Source organism: Danio rerio, chromosome 3, assembly GCF_049306965.1.
Source record: "Danio rerio strain Tuebingen ecotype United States chromosome 3, GRCz12tu, whole genome shotgun sequence".
NCBI lineage: Eukaryota > Metazoa > Chordata > Actinopteri > Cypriniformes > Danionidae > Danio > Danio rerio.
The window spans coordinates 32,982,588-33,000,869 of NC_133178.1; the positions used below are offsets into that span (position 1 = coordinate 32,982,588).

At 34.0% G+C, this 18,282-nt stretch overlaps 2 protein-coding genes across 2 annotated transcripts; one reads left to right on the top strand and one right to left on the bottom strand.

Moving 5' to 3' along the window:
* Positions 1-469: 469 nt before the first annotated feature.
* clpp (caseinolytic mitochondrial matrix peptidase proteolytic subunit) lies at positions 470-7,332 on the bottom strand. The gene is given in 7 exon segments (NM_001020684.1): positions 470-1,040; positions 3,915-4,020; positions 4,105-4,292; positions 6,418-6,514; positions 6,620-6,691; positions 6,794-6,895; positions 7,287-7,332. Coding segments are annotated over 7 exon segments (801 nt in total). The 5' UTR covers positions 7,296-7,332; the 3' UTR covers positions 470-813.
* A 4,114-nt stretch (positions 7,333-11,446) lies between these two features.
* Positions 11,447-18,060, top strand: si:dkey-204f11.64. The gene is made up of 3 exons (NM_001288641.1): positions 11,447-11,599; positions 15,034-15,160; positions 15,268-18,060. Exons 1-2 carry the CDS (start codon positions 11,513-11,515, stop codon positions 15,157-15,159), a joined length of 213 nt encoding a protein of 70 aa, NP_001275570.1. The 5' UTR covers positions 11,447-11,512; the 3' UTR covers position 15,160; positions 15,268-18,060.
* Positions 18,061-18,282: the final 222 nt, after the last annotated feature.

Below are 18,282 nucleotides of genomic sequence, written 5' to 3' on the forward strand. Positions count from 1 at the left end.
AAGAAAATCTGTTTAAAAGTAATTTATTCCCATGTGGGCTAATCTGACTTTTTAGCATAATTACTCCAGTCTCAAGTGGAACATTATTTTTCAGAAACTATTCTAACATTATTACTTAATATAACTGATGCTTTTCCCAGTGATGTGTTGCAGCTGAGAGGGCATTCTCAGAGTGTTAGATAAACAGCTCAGTGACTGGCATGAAGAAAGCAGATCTCATGTAACAGTAACAGTAAGAACTCTCCCAATGATTATTTGATGTATTTGTTGTGGAGTTAATTCTGCAATGATGAATCATACACAATGTTGTAACAAAGTTCACACACACGTGTACAACTTTGCACTGTTTTTGCACTGCAAATGTGACTGGATACACGGGCACACTTTCAGCACAAAACATGCATTTTGTAACCCTTGAAATTGTATTTTTCCAAGTTATTAGTATTATAAAAGGACCAGAAACACATAATTTACCAAGTGATTTATTTGAATTAATTTCTATAAAACCTCTCATTTAAGGGATCACATTAAACCAAAGAGCTATTGTGTAACATGGTAACACACTCCATCCAAGTAATATACAGACATCAAAGCCAATACTGTCACCAAGTTGGTTTGCTAAACATACAGCAAACAATTAGAAGGGCTGGACTATGGTTACGCTTGCATCTGTAGTGTCCACACTCCAGTACTGTGAGACTTCATAAAATCAAAGATAGAAAAGAAAAGTCCAAAGTCCAGATCTGATGTGCGAGTTTGGCTTTGCCCTAAATCATCTGTCACAGCAGACATAGCATAATAGTGAAGTCTGTTTCAGGGCTCAGGCTTGTGTGAGGATGGAGGGCTGCTGGAGGACTGGCCTGACTCTGAGGTCTGCGGTTGAGGAGATGTGGAGGAGCTCGCAGGGCTGCTAGGTTCCTTCTGAACGAGCTCTGGCTCATCTTGCCCAGCCTGTGGTGGGTGAACCAGGACTTTATCAATGATCCCGAAATCCTGTGCTTCCATTGGGCTCATGTATCTGTCTCTCTCCATCACACTCTCTAAGTAAGACCACAGAAAACATAAAGCCGAGGTCAGGAGGTTATCCAATATGAAGGTAATTATGTTAACCCCTAAGCTGATGTTTTAATTAACTTGTTGTCTCCACATCTAATTGCTCCTAAATTTATAAGCTAATCTATTGTTAAATTAATGTTTTTTTGTTAACAATTTGTTAAAAAAATATTCACTTTAAAACTGTAAACTATAAAACAGCTACATAAGATCCAGTTAATGAAGCTTATGACCAATCCATTTCAAACAGTAATACACAGCTGTGCTAATGGGCTATATGCATAGCAAGTGTTTTTTAGCCACTGATAAACTTCTGGTCAGCTATTTTCAACTCATATGTCTCAATAATGTAGTTTAATTAAAATATAATCAGTTAAATAGACTTTAAACAGATAAATAGGCATTCATTTACTTGTTCAAGCATAAAACGAGATGAAATGTCATTTTAATGCAAGCGCTGAAACACCACTAAAAATAGTGTGGTTAAATAAACATCCATATGTCATGGCATGGAACAATGTATTTTAATGCAGTGCTTCATGTCTGGTCTGAGACCCACTTTATATTGTAACTTTTTCAGTCAGTGTAGATCATTGATTTTTAAAGAAACTAGAACTTAAATACAGGGATTTCAAAATAGCCTGACAATTCACTGGAAGTGCCTGAGCTGACCAAAATGAAAATATGACATGACAGTAATGGAACTCTCTGCCGTTTGATATTCATCAGGTGGACCCTTTCCAATTTTAAATCCCAGGTAAAAACTTTTATGTTTAGGATTGCTTTTAAGGATTTTCTGGTTTAATATTATGTTTATTATTCTTCTGTCTTGTATTTTATGATGTGCCTGTGACATATTGTAAGGTGTCCTTGAGTGCTTTGAAAGGCACCTATAAATAAAAGATATTAATATTAAACGTCCCTGTGCAAATACCCCATTGAGGATAATCTTTTATAGTATGATTAATATTTGGTGATAATATAGCATACGCCATTTCAAGCTAATTATGTAATTCTGTGCCAAAATTTAAAAATGTTGAAAAATCTTTTCTAGTAAATTAACATTAACATGTGTCTTTTTTTAAATAAATAACACAGAATTACTCATTTGAATTAATTTATTAAGCAATTATAATTATTTAATCATTAACACGTAATGCAGGGGTCATCAAATATATTTGTCAGTGGGCAAGAGTTTTACCAGATATTGTCCTTGGGGGCTGGAGCCCTAAGAAGAAAATCAAATAAAAATCTAATTTTGGTTTAACATTATGCTAAATGTTTTTACTTTTTCCATTTTATTACAAAACTGAAGGCATTTGGTTCAGGCTCCCATCACCTATACCACAGTCAACCACTAGGAGTGATAAATATTTTGCCTCAACTCAATTAGGCTAAGTCAACTTTATTTATAAAGCACTTGAAAAACAAACACGGGGGAAGTGATGGGAAAAGGTCTCTTAACAGAGGTAAAATGGCACTCTCAAAGACCATGAAAGGCAAAGACAGTTGATTTAGAAAACAGGTTCTTCAATAATGACTGAACTGAAAAGTAAGCATTTATCATGCCAACCTTCCGTATGCATCACCAGTATGCCTAATTTGCAGCCGCTGCACTTCAACACACTGAAGACGGTGGGAGAAGGCAACTTAACAGACCAGATGAAGACATTTATCACATAATTAAAAGACAACTTTTCTGCTATATTCGATGACTTTTTAATTTCCAGGGATGTCATTGAATTTTGCGTGTGATCCATTCACCATCAGCCTAAGCGGAGAATTCTCCACAAACGCGGTGACTTGAAGGCGGCTCTCCGTGGTGCTGAAAGCCTGAGCGCATTTTGGGTATCTAGTGCCGAGACCTATGACACATTAAAAACGCTGGCTATCTATGTGCTCATTATGTTCGATTTAACTGTGAGGCTGCATTCTACAAGATCAACTCGATAAAAACATATGAGAGGAACCGACTGTCAAAAGTTTGTCAGAGCGGAAATGTAACTTTAGTCATTGATTAAGCACTGTGAAGAGCCCATTTCAGCATCGTGATTCGAATTCGAGCCCACTTAATTTTTCATTTGATGAGCGAACATTATGGCCTGTTTTGTTCTGGTACCAGGTTATTTATTTACCATGCTATTTTTAATTGCGCCAGATTTGCTGCTAGTTTCAATCATGTTGTTGAGACTTAAAAATAAAAAGGGCATGAGGAAAAGTTATGCATTCTTTCTTTTTTTTTCTTTTTTTAAACCAGTTTGAAGCCATATGCTTAACGCCGCACAATCCGTCCTCCTCATTTCAGAGTGTTGCTTAAATACAGTCATAAATGGTGGTTATTCTGACAAGAGACTCGGTTGTTGTTATTTTTAGTTGCTTTAGTGAACCACTATTTTCTTTTTGATCCTCACAATCATGTCGTGGGCCAGATTGAGCAGCTCAGCGGGCCAGATTTGTCCTGCAGGCCGCCAGTTGATGATCAGTGATCTAAAGAATTCAATTAAGTCAATTTGAACTCTTTTTAATAAAACTTTTTAATAAAAAGAATGAGGAGTTTGACTCCTTATGATTCCAATTCGTTGATGAAATATTAACACTTCAATCCATTAAGGCCAAAAAACTAAAATTTGTGTATTGCCTGAAAACTTTCTATAGCGATAATGTAGTTGCATTACAAAGTGTTCCAAAGGTAGGGTGAGACTCATAAAAATGTGGTCTTTGAAAAAATTATCAAAGACTCATACTAAGTGGGAGTAATTTATGTGGAATTTGTATACAACATTTGTTGGGTAAAAGAAAAATTCACTCCAGATTTAAATGAGTGGAACACATTATTGAAAGTTTTGTCAGATCATCATTACCTATAGTCTCCAGAAGCTGTCCTGTGTGTTTGCTGTAGATGTTGTTGATCTGTCTTTTCAGTTTGAGAATCTCCTCTGCCTGGATGGCAATATCTGTCGCTTGGCCCTAAAAATACAACGATTGGCATTATAGAAGTATACAGCAAAATTACAAAACAGTTGCCTCTTTTTTTCCATCCCCACTTCTTACCCTCGCTCCTCCAGAAGGCTGGTGCACCATGATTCGGGCATTAGGCAGGGAATGCCTCATTCCGGCGGTTCCTGCGGCCAGAAGCAGACTGCCCATGCTGGCTGCCTGACCCACACACCAGGTGGAGATGGGATTTAGGATGTACTGCATAGTATCATAGATGGCAAGTCCAGACGTGACCACACCACCTACAAGATTAGTGTGATATTTCTTAAGACATATCTTTTAAAATCAACATTTTTCTGCTACTGTTTAATATAGTATTAGTAGTGTTTAATATAGTAATATAAATTCACTTTTATTATATTATGTATATCATATTAACCCTGAAAGTCTGACATGTGAATTAATTAAATTCACTTGCTTTAACGGACCTTTTTGACAAAAACATGTTGCATGTTTGTGTCATATATGAGACTTTTATTATATTGCAATGTTAATCAATGAGATCTTTCTAGCAGTGTAGCACAATATTTGGCAAAAATGTACTGTATTTAAATTTCAGCTGTCAGTCTATATGTCCTAAACTGTAATGAAATATTCAGTTTTATAATCAAAATCTATAGTTAATAGTAGGTAGAAGACTATAATGCTATGCTTTAGAATTGAAGGAAGATTTCTTAAAATCTCATATTTATGACACACATTTAAATGATTGGTTTTCTAAAATATTTTTTTTAAATAACCAAGTAATACAACATTGTTTTACACAGAGAGGTGTTCATCTTGAAATGTTACTTTTTAGGTCAGTAAATTAAACTGACAGTAAGACACATGCATCACTTCTAGACATTTTATATACAACTAAAGGCCTTTTTCTTACTAGAATAATAATAATAATTCACAAATTTCAAATACAATTGGCTTTGTAGACGTATTAATTATGAACAAACGGATGGGATTATACAGATTCTGAAATTATTTTATTTTGAGCTGTGGACAAAGTTGTACTTTTGTTGTTTATTGGAAAAAAAGTTCCACCTAACAGGATTTTTATTTTTAAACAGTCAAAGGTCTTTTTCCACAATGGAGAGCAGTTGTTATGTGTGTGTTTTATGCAAATAGTGCATTTATTTATTTATTTTCAAATAGTATTTACTTTTTTATACATTACCAACTTTACAATTTTTGATTTTCATTTTATCCTAAAATGTCTGAATTTCATCCAATTTATGATTCTGTAATGCTGATGATAAACACGACAACTTTAATTACAGTACTGCCAGGCCATTTTGCAGAGCCATGTTTCTTGGCTACTTTCCTATTTCAAATGGGCAACAATATTGTATCTTTAACTCATTGCTAGGCCCACACGGAATCTGCCCCAGAATCAACCAGAAATCCGCATATTTTTAGCCCATCATTGAGTGCATGTATTTACTTGTGTAAATGTATATATTCATTCATTTTTTCTTTTCGTCTTAGTCCCTTTATTTATCCGCTGTCATTCCACTGTCGCCACCGCGGAGTGAACCGCCAACTTATCCAGCACATTTTTACGCAGCGGATACCTTTCCAGCCACAACCCATCTCTGGGAAACATCCACACACATACACTACAGACAATTTAGCTGACCCAATTCACCTGTACCGCATGTCTTTGGACTGTGGGGGAAACCGGAGCACCCAGAGGAAATCCATGCAAACGCAGGGAGAACATGCAAACTCCACATAAAAACTCCAAATGAGCCGAGGCTCGAACCAGCGACCTTCTTGCAGTGAGGCGACAGCACTACCTACTGCGTCGCCATATTAAATTTATATACATTAAATTAATTTTAGTACTACTATTGTGGTATAATAATAATAAAATTAAAATGTCCATATGATTTACCTACAATACAGTTTGTAAAGTAATATATTCATGTATTTTTCTCTTCTTCTTCTTTTAGTAGATCTATTATATAAGAGACTAGCTTTGTTTACCAAATAAGTGGATTTAATTAGATCTGCACTGTAATAATTAAATGAAAGTTATGAAATATATCTATTTTTTATTTCATATAATTCTTTAGTTACGATACTCCCAACATCGTTCCGCCTAATCAGCAGATTTTTTACAAAATTCTCAGCAGAAATAGCAAAAAAAGTCTGCAGATCATGTCTGGCCCTGCTAGTTGCCCTAATTATTTGCCTAGTATCTCACCTGGTTGTCCATTTATGGCATCATTTCCCAAAGTTGCCCAACAACATTGCTCGAAAAGTTATCCAGTGTATCATCACATAAGATTGTGACAGTAAATTGCGAGCAATCTCACACAGACAACAACTAATTTACATCACAACATATAGTTTATTTTAGCTGTCTCTCACCAGGGCTGTTGATGTACATGTGAATCGGCTTATTGTTGCTCTCTGATTGAAGAAAGAGCAGTTGAGCAATGACCAGAGAAGCTACAGAGTCATCGATCTAGATAAGCAGAAGGACAGAAAAACAGACAGGAAACAAATGAGCAAAGGCTTTCCAAAAATCTCTCTACATCCTTGTGTTCATTTCCTTGTATTCTGAACTCACAGGACCCATAACGCAGATGATTCTCTCTCGAAGCAGCCTTGAGTAGATGTCATAAGCACGCTCTCCTCGTCCCTGAAACAGAGGAAACCTTTTAACAAGCTGTCATGTTCCTTGCACACTAAAATCTGTATCTTTAATATAAAACTATTGAATTTAATGACATTGTGTTCTTACCGTCTGCTCCACAACTATAGGTATGAGTGGACTGCTCCATGGAGAACTCTGATGAACTGACCTACTGACTCTCAGTGTAGAAACACCACATCGTAAGACCCTCTATAAAAACAACAGTTACTGCGATGAAGATCAGTTATTAAACAGACAGATGCCTCTCTGTCAACATTAGTGTCCATCCAAGGTCGTTATATATTGGCGAATATTTTGGCGTCGAGCTTGACTTTATTTTTATGTATTTATATTTTATGTTCTATTATTATATAAAACTCAATTTAGCCTTTACGTGTCAAATTTTGAGAAAACGATCAAAATGTTAAGGTCAAAAACTTATAAATTACATAAAGCCGGCTGGCAAAATCTCTTTTCTCTTAACGTAAGTTACAGTAAATATCGCGAACGGCGTTGCAACTGACGTGTCCTCAAAACAATACATATATTTAATTATGAAATTAATTAATACTAGGTTTACAGAAAACAGTTTAATACTCACACGTAGCATGTTTCTGTTGAGCAACCCTCACGCGACCCCTCGCGACCCGGATGTGATGCTCTGCAACTCGGTAGTGAAGCCAGCTCTTGTTGATGGTAGAGATTGCGAAGTCGAGAAAATATTTGCAGACTCTAAATAAACGTGCAGTGTCTTTAAACGAATCAAGCCTGTCACAGAGTTAAAAGTGCAAATGGTTTTTTTTTTTCTCACGTCTCGAATAAACGAATGAACAAATATATTCATTTATTAATTGAGATAAATACCTTTTTTGTAATACTGAACAATGAAATAAAAAAGAATAAGCAACATTACAATAATTATAATAATAATAAAATTAATAATAATAATAATAATAGAAATAATAATAACAAAATTAAAAGATATAAAACATAATATAAGATAAGCTCATTATATTTATTTATTGGATGCTGAATATTACTAAGTGATACTAAATAATATTTTTGTTGCTGTTGTTGTTTGGAATGCTACCTTATCCAAGTTTTTTTTTTTTTTGTAAATAAATAAATCAGTTAACTAATTTAATAATGTGTTCCTTCATACAATACAAAAATACCTTATATATATATACATTTTTGTATTGTATGAAGGAACACATTATATATATATATATATATATAAAATACTTCCTGGCAAAATAAACGTACAATAAACCTTAGTGCAATTACAATAATATTTTTTCTTTTTTGAAAAAATAATAGAAGAGAGTTATAAAATAAATCAGCATTATTTTTATGTTATTTATTTGTTTTGTGGAGTTTTAAGTAGTTTTCTGACTGATACCTGTACATGTCTCTCAAGAAAATAAATAAATAAATAAAGGATAATTCAAATTAATTATTCAATTAATCCATTACTTCATGCATAAAATAACTAAAGTTGACATTCTGGTAAAAATGAATATAAAATAAGCCAGAGTCCAAATATCCAAAATAAGAATAAATTTATAAAATAATAATAATTAAATAACAAATAAAATATTAGGCTGAAATAAAATTGAGCCCTGCATCCATGCGGTCAAATTTTGTAAAGCCTGAAATGCCCACTTTAGAAGTTTTTGACACATTAATCACCATTTGTATATAGCCACATTTCTCACTGGCTTACAGTGCTCAACATAAATGATAACACCCTCACATATCTCTCTTTTAATTATTATTTTCTGTAGAACGCAATATATACAATATATTTGTCTATATACATTAGATTAGTCAGTACAATAACCAAAATTGCAACTAATCTGAAACAAAAACATAACATCACAATTCTAAACTTAATACACCCAAGTAGAAAAAATTAAATAAAATTTTAATAAACAAGAACATTTTTGAAAAAATTAAAATTTTCAGTTAAAATGTGGTGTGTGTATTTTTTTCTCAATAACTCTTGAATTTAAATGTATTATATTTCTATTCCTGAAGATGTTAGGTGACCATAGTCTTTTTTAATTAATCATAGTATTTTAATAAATATACAATTGTTTAATAAAACTGTTTTGTTAAAATGCATGGGCACAGGCCCGGCGCCAGGAAGTCAAAACTGAGGGGGCACTTTAAATCCATAGGGGGGCACTAGACCTGGTGACTCATTTTGGTCTCTTGTTTCTTTCATTTAGGCTATTTATTCACATTTATTATTACTTTGCATTACTGCCTAAGTTACTGAACTAAGGCAGTAATATAGGCTACGTTTTAATAGTAATAACAATATGCAGTTTCGCTATTACGAATTTTATTAACGATAGTAATGCATGCCGCTTATTAATGCAGACGGATGATGGCTTCAGTGCCAAACGAGTGCTTTAAATCATATGTTATTCTCCTTATTTCCGTTTTATTTCAAATAACAGGCATATGAATGTTTAAAGTTTTAGGTAAAGACGTCAAATTATGCCCACGCATGCAAGCTGACCCACCATCAGACTATTCATTTAACCGGTAAATAAATATAGTAAAATCAGCTTAACCGAGTCATCCCGCTTCACGTATTATCCAACCAACATCATTGTTAGGGAAAAGCTAAATGTTACAATTTAATGTCATTTAAAACAATTACTTAGTTTCATTTTAAGGCATTAGTGTAGCCAGAAAAATACCTAAAAAGATACCAAAATTCACATGTTATTACCGTGAAAATTGGTTAAATTTTGGCACGGATAACACTCAATATGCTTTATAACTTTTTATTCATGATTTTAAATGTAAAAACAAAGATTTATCTTAGGCTATCATAAGTGTGTTTTTTTCGTGATATTGTAAACCATCATAAACCATTAGGTTACTAAGCCTACCCGTAATTTTATTTATTAATTATTTAATTAATTAAGCCTTTTTTAAATAGCTTGTTTTCAGGTTATTTTCATTTTAGGGCCATGAGCTACAAGTCAAAACAAACTCGATATGTTGTATTTTAGCTCTTAAAATAGATCTACAATATATTTTGTTTAATTTTGCATGAGCAAAAAGCTGTATAGCCTAAATGACATATTTTTAAAAGATTATCATTCTGCTTACCTGCAGCGCGTGAGAGTTTCTCGGTTGATCCGCGATAAATCCACTTAAGCACCATATTCCATTTATAACACTACAAACTTGACTTAATAAACGCAAAAGGCATTTATTATGTGTTATACCTTGACTGCTGCTGCATAATGGGATGTTTCTCTACACAACTGTAAAAGTGCGCTTTTTAGCAAAATGAAAGCAAACATTCAAAGGGTTCTGCGTTTTGTCAATTTTAGTTTAATTGTAATAATATTAATAATAATATTAATAAATAAAATTAAAATATTATTTATAGTGTAGCCTACTGTGGGACTGTGCAGTAAACTATTTGTTTTTATTAAAACATTTTTATTAGGCTACATCTTCCCGAACTAATAAATGACTGGCAGTTGCGTCTCTGCTAAAATTAATTTAACAGCAAATTTCTTATGTGTTTTTTCCTTTTAGAGCTCAAGAGAGTTGTGTTTAAATAATTAGTTAACCAAAGCATGTAATGAATTAAGCTGCTCCTATCATGTCACCCACTTTTCTCCCTTGTGAGTTGAGTGCGCCTCCATCACCGTGTGCGCGTTTTAAAGGCTATTTACGGCCGCACCTGACCTGACGCTGGGACCGGATCTCTGAACTATAGGACTAGCTTTAATATCACTATTTTCATAATTCAATTGCTATGTCATATATTTTAAAATATGTAAATGTGTGTTCTAAAGGTTGGAACGACGGGAGTGTTAATAATTAATGACAGAAAGAATTTTCAGTTTGAGTCCTTTATAAAAACTGGGGGGGCACAAACTCTTTCTGAGGGGGCAATGCCCCCCTTTGCCCCCCCGTAGCGCCGGGCCTGCATGGGCAGCACGGTGTCTCAGTGGTTAGCACTGTTGCCTCACAACAAGAAGGTCAAAAAGTCAGGAGTTTGCATGTTCTTCCCGTGTTCGCATGGGTTTTCTCCTGGTGCTCTGGTTTCCCCCACAGTCCAAAGACAAGCACCATAGGTGAACTGAATAATCCGCTGCGTAAAAGATATACTGGAATAGTTGGGGGTTCATTCCGTTGTGGTGACCTCTGATAAATCAGGGACTAAGCTGAAAGAAAATGAATGAATGTTAAAATGCACCAAAACTTATTTACTGTATACTGAAAAAAATATTTAAAAAACAATTACTTTTTAAAAGGGGGGTGTACTCATTTATGCTGAGCACTGTAATGTCTCTACGAGGGAAATAATGTAAAATTAACAGCCTCTTATGTCTTTATGAAAAAAGTTAATGAAAAACACTGCGTGCATGCGTGTGTATGTATTTGTGTTAGCTCTTTTCATAGAAAGAAAAAGAAAATAGAAAAGGAACATAAAATCCAAGTTATGATTATGTGTGCAATTTTGTATATGCACAGGAGGACAAGAGTCTTTTCTTTTAACAAAATATAGAATAAAAATAGATAGTGATAGAAGTGATAGTGATTTCCAGAGCAATTAGAGCTAAACATAGAATAGAAAGTTTTGTTCAGGTACCCTAGTTAGTTATTTACGACTATAGCTTGTTAATGGGTGAGAAATCCTCGTCGTGTCAGCAGGTGTCCTCATTCTCCGTCATTCACTACTGTTCGCAGAAAGGGGCGCAATAGAGTCAACAGAATCTCAGTCTCTGCCCACATCAGACTCGTCCTGACGGCACTGCAAACTTTGGCTGATCTGCTGCGAGAGTCATGTCGAATAACAGCACGAGTGGTTTGTCGAGCTTGCAAAAAAGCGTCAATCAACTGCGATTTGAAGCATCATTTGACAGAATTATGGTGAGTTGAAAATAATTATAAACTCAAAAGAATGAAAATCTTTGCTTACTGGGTGTGACTTGACAGACTTGTCGATCATGTCTGCCTTTGTATTTCACTAATGTAGTGTGTTTTAACATTTCTTGAGTTATTATAACATCTTACAAGTGTAACCATAATGTGTCCAATGTATTTCGTGTTTGAACCGCAGTTTACTATGCCTTATATCACTTACCTTCGTTTTCACCAAACGATGACAGCTGGCGTTTAATCGAGTGCTATCAAAGGTTGTCTGCCAACAGCAATATGTTTCAGTACGTTTTTGAGGTGTATGATAATCTAAGTCAACAATCAATAAATCATAATCCGCTTAAAAGTCTCCAAACTGTTCCACATCCGTATTTTTGATTCCCTGCTAACTCTAAGCAGTATGGCAAGCTGATTTAACTTTCAATATATTTTCATGCTACTAGTAGCCTACTTTTTTAGATACTAGTTTATTTTCCATTACTATTATCAGTATCTCTCCCATACCATTATACTATCTTTTTACTATTATTAACATCGAATAACAAATATCTTAGAGGTAACAACATAGTAACAAATAAAGTACAAAACATTCAGTCTTAAACCTGGGGGGGTCTTTTTAAAAGATAGTCGTACTTAAGTTTTTCAAAAGTTTAGATTTTGGCATCAACTGTCTGATACTGAAAATTTCAAAGTTCTAAAAGCTTGCACACTAGATAATTTGAAAGATGAATCTATCAGCTGATCCATCTGTCTGCTGATAGATCAGCTGATAGACGCGACATTCAAATGCTTCCGTGTATATGTGATTGAGCTTAGTGAACTCTCGTGAAGCAATGACCTTTTGAGGCCTATTACAGTCTGTAGCTGTAGCACATGAGCCCAGTCAGGGCCGGAGTGGGACTCCTTTTTAGCTCTGGAGTTTCAAGCCTTAGATCGGAACACTTCAGTCAACGACTGAACATATAAAATAACGTTATTTCCAATTCAGTTTCAAATGACACTAACATGTCTTTTTCAAGGACACAGCTGCTTTAGAACTTCAAATGTTTTTCATAAATATGAGAACATTAATTCTTTATAGATATCCAGTCAACGGTCGTCACACACACAAAAAATATGTACCCCTACATAAGTAAACCAAACAGTATTTTATGTCTTAACACTGAAAATGAAAAAAATTTATTAAACTCTGGTGAGGTTCGAACTCGGATCAGCGGCGTTGTAACGTAACATGCTAACCACCAGACCACGATGGCGCTCGTAAGCACTGCACTGTTATCTGCAGCTATTGATGTCTACTCTTTTTTTTGCCCTACTCTTTTTCTCCCCTTTTAAGACTTCTGATCAAGTTATGTTAGATTTATTAATGTAGTGAATCGTCTGATTTTCATTGAGCAGGTGTAATATTCATTTATATTAATTAATAATCCCTAAGGTGCGGCTGTTTGGAGTGGAATGGGGTCCAGCCCGCAGGTAAATGATGATCATCATAAACCTGCAGACTGCATTTTGTTCACGAGGCTGCGAGAAAAAAAATAAAAAGAGCGGAGCTGTGGCAAAATAATGAATAAAAAGAGTGAGGTTATGGTAAAATAAACAAATAATTGAAAAAATCGCAAATGCTGAGAGTGCAATCTAGGGACACCGGCCCTCACGGCCAAAAAACGGAACGGCCCACCGGGAATTCTCCCGGTTCTCCCGATTTAACTCTATCAGAGTTAAAACCAACTCCAAATGAGTGAACATGTTGTTCCAATATTTTCAGAGTTAAAATAACACTCTTGAGAGTTACTTGACAACACTATAAATGAGATATTTTTTCACTGTATTGAGTTAAAATAACTCTGGTCTACACTACAGGGAATTGACTGATCCTGACTCTAGTGTAAAGAGTGAAAATTCAACACTTTATAGAGAGAATTTTACTCTTGTCTACTTAGTTGACATTACAATACTCGCGACTGATAGTTAAAATAACTTGCATAGGACAATTCTCCAAGAATGACTGAAAAAAAAATCCCAATTATGTTATTAATCATTTCTATTAACAAAACATGTTAACACTGGACAGCCAGCACTACAAATTGACACTTTTTACAAATTAACACTTTTTATAACTTTAAAGGATTTAAAAAAATGGCATAACTTTTATGTTCAATTCAGATTTATGGTGAAGTAAATGTTGGAAAAAAACACCATCAAGTGTTGGTTACCTGTAACTCCTTGATTTTACACTGGATCAAATCAGCTTTGAACTCTGATCATGTTTATTTATAAATATCTAGCTCTGTAATTTTAACACTTTACTCTGAAATGCTTTAACATCGAGAATTTAACTCTGAGGAGTTTGCTGTGTACTTATTCATTAGCTATAGGAATTTTTCATCTAAATTATTAGATAATGGTTCTTATTCTCTACATAGTTGTTTTACTAGTGCCTAGTAACCATTATGTTGTTACTAGTAACAAATCTTAAAAATCTGCCATTCTGCCATATAAATACTGTTTACTAAATTTTCCCTTGCAACTATTTCAATAAATAGTGCAAGTGTTTCAATAGTGATTTGTAAGGTACCAGTACATTGAGTGGACATTAGTTTGTTTTGTAATTATTATTAGTAAAAGCTGCTTTTTTACTGGTCTTTGATGTCTTGTCACAATAGGCAGAGTTCAAATAAAAATCTTTCAAGTAAAATAATTACAAAAAACTTAGTAGTAACAAATAGAATTGGTATGTAGTAAATGTGTACTAATACATATTGGATATGTACTAGTATTCGAGGATTAATGCTATTATCTAATAATAAATGTCCATCTGTAATTTACATATATTGTTATCTAATGAATGGGTACTAGTATCTAATAATAACTAATCAATCTAAGGAATATGTTCTACTATTTTTTTTAAATATACTAGTACCTGAAGAAACTTAAGAATAAATCTTAAAACAGCTTGCCATACAGGCAGACACTGCTCGCTCTCTCTCTTTCTCCCTCTCTCCCTCCCTCTCTTCCTCCCTCCTTCTCTCCCTCCCTCTCTCTCCCTGTGTGTGTGTGTGCGTGTGTGTGTGTGCGCGTGTGTGCGCGCGTGTGTGTGTGTGTGTTGTCGTGCTGCTCACAGTGGAGCTCTTTGTTGATTGTAAGTGTGTGTGACACAGTGTCACATTTGTTGGCTGGAAAAATCCAAATCTATATTAGTAACCACTTGCCCCAAAACACACTATTTTAAAAACAACCGAAGTCTTTATGTGTTGTTATATCAGATTAATCATGAATCAAATAAACTGTGTAACTTCTAACCGCGTGATTTGTAGGAAATTGTGATGGCCAATAAAGCCTTTATTGCTCCACAACCCCCTTTTTGTCTGTATGTAGTATGCATATGTGTATAGCTCTATACTTCAAACAATCTCTCCTACTTCCAGGTTTCTCAAGCTGCAGACGATCTAAAAGCATTCTGCTTAAAAAATGCCAGTAAAGACCCTCTCATTAAAGGGGTGCCACCCAATGACAACCCCTTCCGACCCGCAAAATCATGTGTTCTCCTCTGAGGTATCAATGATCAGCTCAGTGTTACTTTTGCTTTTGGTTGTACTTCCTGTTTAACCAGAATGTGAACAAGATTGTGGACCTTTTCTTCTTTCTCTTCCCCCTAAAAGGAGTCATGAAGAATGCTGAGAAACTTCTGAACATTGCAAGCATTTAAACCACCTTTCATCAGACCCCGAGCTGCATCATCGATATGACTACACTAAATTCTTTATCTTGGATAGCTGCATTCTCACGAGACGTTTTGATTGTTTAATAATGTGATTTATGAAGAAAAAGTGTTTGATTGTTTTGTAATGTGGAACGGAGCTGTTTTGTGTGCACAACTTTAGATTACGATTAATTGCATTAACTACTAGAAGAATTTTCAAAAAGCTGAACTATTTGCCCTACAAAGCAGGGTGTGTCTGGTGCCAATAATAATTTTAAAACATATGAAAACAAATACTGATTTTCAGTTTGTGCTGGGTAGATTACTTAAATATGATCTGTTTCTGATATGATATGAGCTCTAAATGATGTGAGAGTTCAAACATTTTTAGTAGGAAAAAAAAAAGGAAAAACTAGTTTAAAAACTCTGGTGAGGAGTGTTGAAGCAATGACTTTCTGCGCCAATCACAGTCTGTAGCTGTAGCACACGAGCCTAATGACCAGGGCCAGACGGAATCTGCGGACGTTTTTTGCTATTTCTGCAGAGAATTTTGGTAAAATTCTGCGGAATTATTTTGGGAGTATCCATCGGAGTATCATAACTAAAACCTTAATATATTAAATAAAAAGTAAAAAATTACTGAATTAAAACTGAATAAATTCAGATTTACACATTTACTTAAGTAAATAAACAGAATTAATAATGGGCTAAAAATCTGCAGAAATCTGCGGAATTCTGCGCACGCAGATTCCGTCTGGGCCTACTAATGACCAGTCATTTGTTTTTATAAACATGCTTAACAGGAAATTGGCATTTAAGAAATTTTATTATCATGTGGTGTCAAAATCAATAATTTTTAAAGCCCCAGTAGTACTTATTTATTAGATATAGGAATTTATCATCTAAATAATTAAATTAGGATACTTCATCACCTTAGAATTATAAGGTTCTGTTTGACTTTTTTTTTTTCAAAATTAAGTTTATGATATTTTCTTATTTAATGACAGCTTATTTACATTATAGGATGTGTTTTTATAAGTTGTTTACATTTTAAGACTTTTATTTAAAAAAAACAAATGTTACATACATGCTGTTTGTTATATGGAATGCAAAAACTTTGAAGCTCAATATCTCAAAATCATTCAGAGCGCAGATAGAACCTTATAATTCCAAGGTGACAACTTATTCTTTACATATTTGTTTCAGTATAGTGACTTATAATCATAATGTTGTTACTAGTAACAAATCTAAAATATCTGGCATTTTGCCACATAAATACTACAATGCAAAACCCAATCAGTTAAGGTAACTTAAACCATTTGAGGTAACTGATTGCAACAAACCATTTAAGTTCAAAAACTAATCCTAATGAGTACTGTGAACTTAAGCACAGTAAAACCCAACAAATGAAGAGAACTCAAACCAACTGAGTACTGTAAAACCCAATAAGTTAAGGCAACTCAAACCATTGGAGGAAACCGATTGCTACAATTTTTCTTTTTTTACAAATAATCTATATGAGTACTTACTCCATTTAATTTGAAGTAATGAGCTATTTAATTAACTCATTACCTTCATGACTTAGTTCAAAACTCTTTTCAAATGAGTAGAATTAACTTTCAGTCAATTTTGAGTTAACTACACTCATTTCATTTGATAAAGTTGACTGTTGTGTTTTGCAGTGTAGTATTTACTATATTGTCACTTGCAACTATTTAAATAAATACTAGTGGTGATTTGTTAGGTAAAATAATATTCAAAAGAGATTCAGTAAATAAATAATAGACTGCGTTTGTGTGGAAAAATGTTAATCATGCTGTAATAATGTAACTTTTACCAGATTATTAGATTTCAAAAACATAATCTAAGCTTTTTTTAATCATTATATAATGCACATTTAATCAAAACTACCCAGCACTATTTACAATATCAGTTAGCAAAACAGTAGCATGTTTTTGTACACATTTAAATGACAAATGGCTGTGCTCACTTCTACTGTAAAAATAATATTGCCAATAACGGACGTTATAGTACAAAATATACTCAAAACAATGAATTCAGGAGGAAATTAACACACTCAGCTTGTCAACAAGTTCTTTGGATAAGTCATGGTAAATATACAAATACATATATCCAACCTGTTTTATTGCCAGGTCCATTTAAATACCAGCCTTACACAGGAAAAACTGAAGAAAAAAACAGTGTTCTTGTAATGTTTTGGGTTTATGATGAAACACTAAATCTCTTTATTTGTTGATTAATGCAATAAGACCAATACACAGAGTGTTATTGCCAAGAAACTCATGTTAATTGTATTAACTAGTTAGCTGTATTGAAGGAGAGGGAGTGAGATGTCTTGAATCTCAGGTTCTTTTTGATAAAGTTTAATGCTGTGTGATATATTTTCACTTTTCTGAAAACTAAATGAGGTACTACTTTTTATTCAAATGTATTTTCTGTCATTCAGTGTCTATACTTTCTCCTAAAAGGCAGAAGTTCAGAACTATTACGTCTGTGACTATTCTAAGTGAAAGGGTGCTTGACTTTCTGTTGCACTTTAAAGTCTGGTTTCAGAACACAACATGACTGAGTGCATCATCTGGCTTATTTTTGCATACTCTCTGCTCCCACCGCTTGTATTATATCTGTACTGTATCTTTATCAGTCAAACACTGGACATTCATGCAAATGTCATTTGTACTTTGGGATTTTATTCTTGTCCTAAATGAACTTTTTCAGTCTGTTTACCCTATGTGTGTCTAGTGTCTTGTGTTTTAAGTTTGATTATGCCTACTGGAGACACATCTGATTTGTTTGCTGAAGAACTATAACAATTAAGATCCTGTTGAAAAAAATCCAATCAAATAGTCTTAAACTATCTCCCACTCTTTGGACAAGATCCTGTTTTCATTTTAGTGTTTTAACAATAATCAACAGTGATCAGTTGCTGGAAACTACATTTGCATAGGCATTA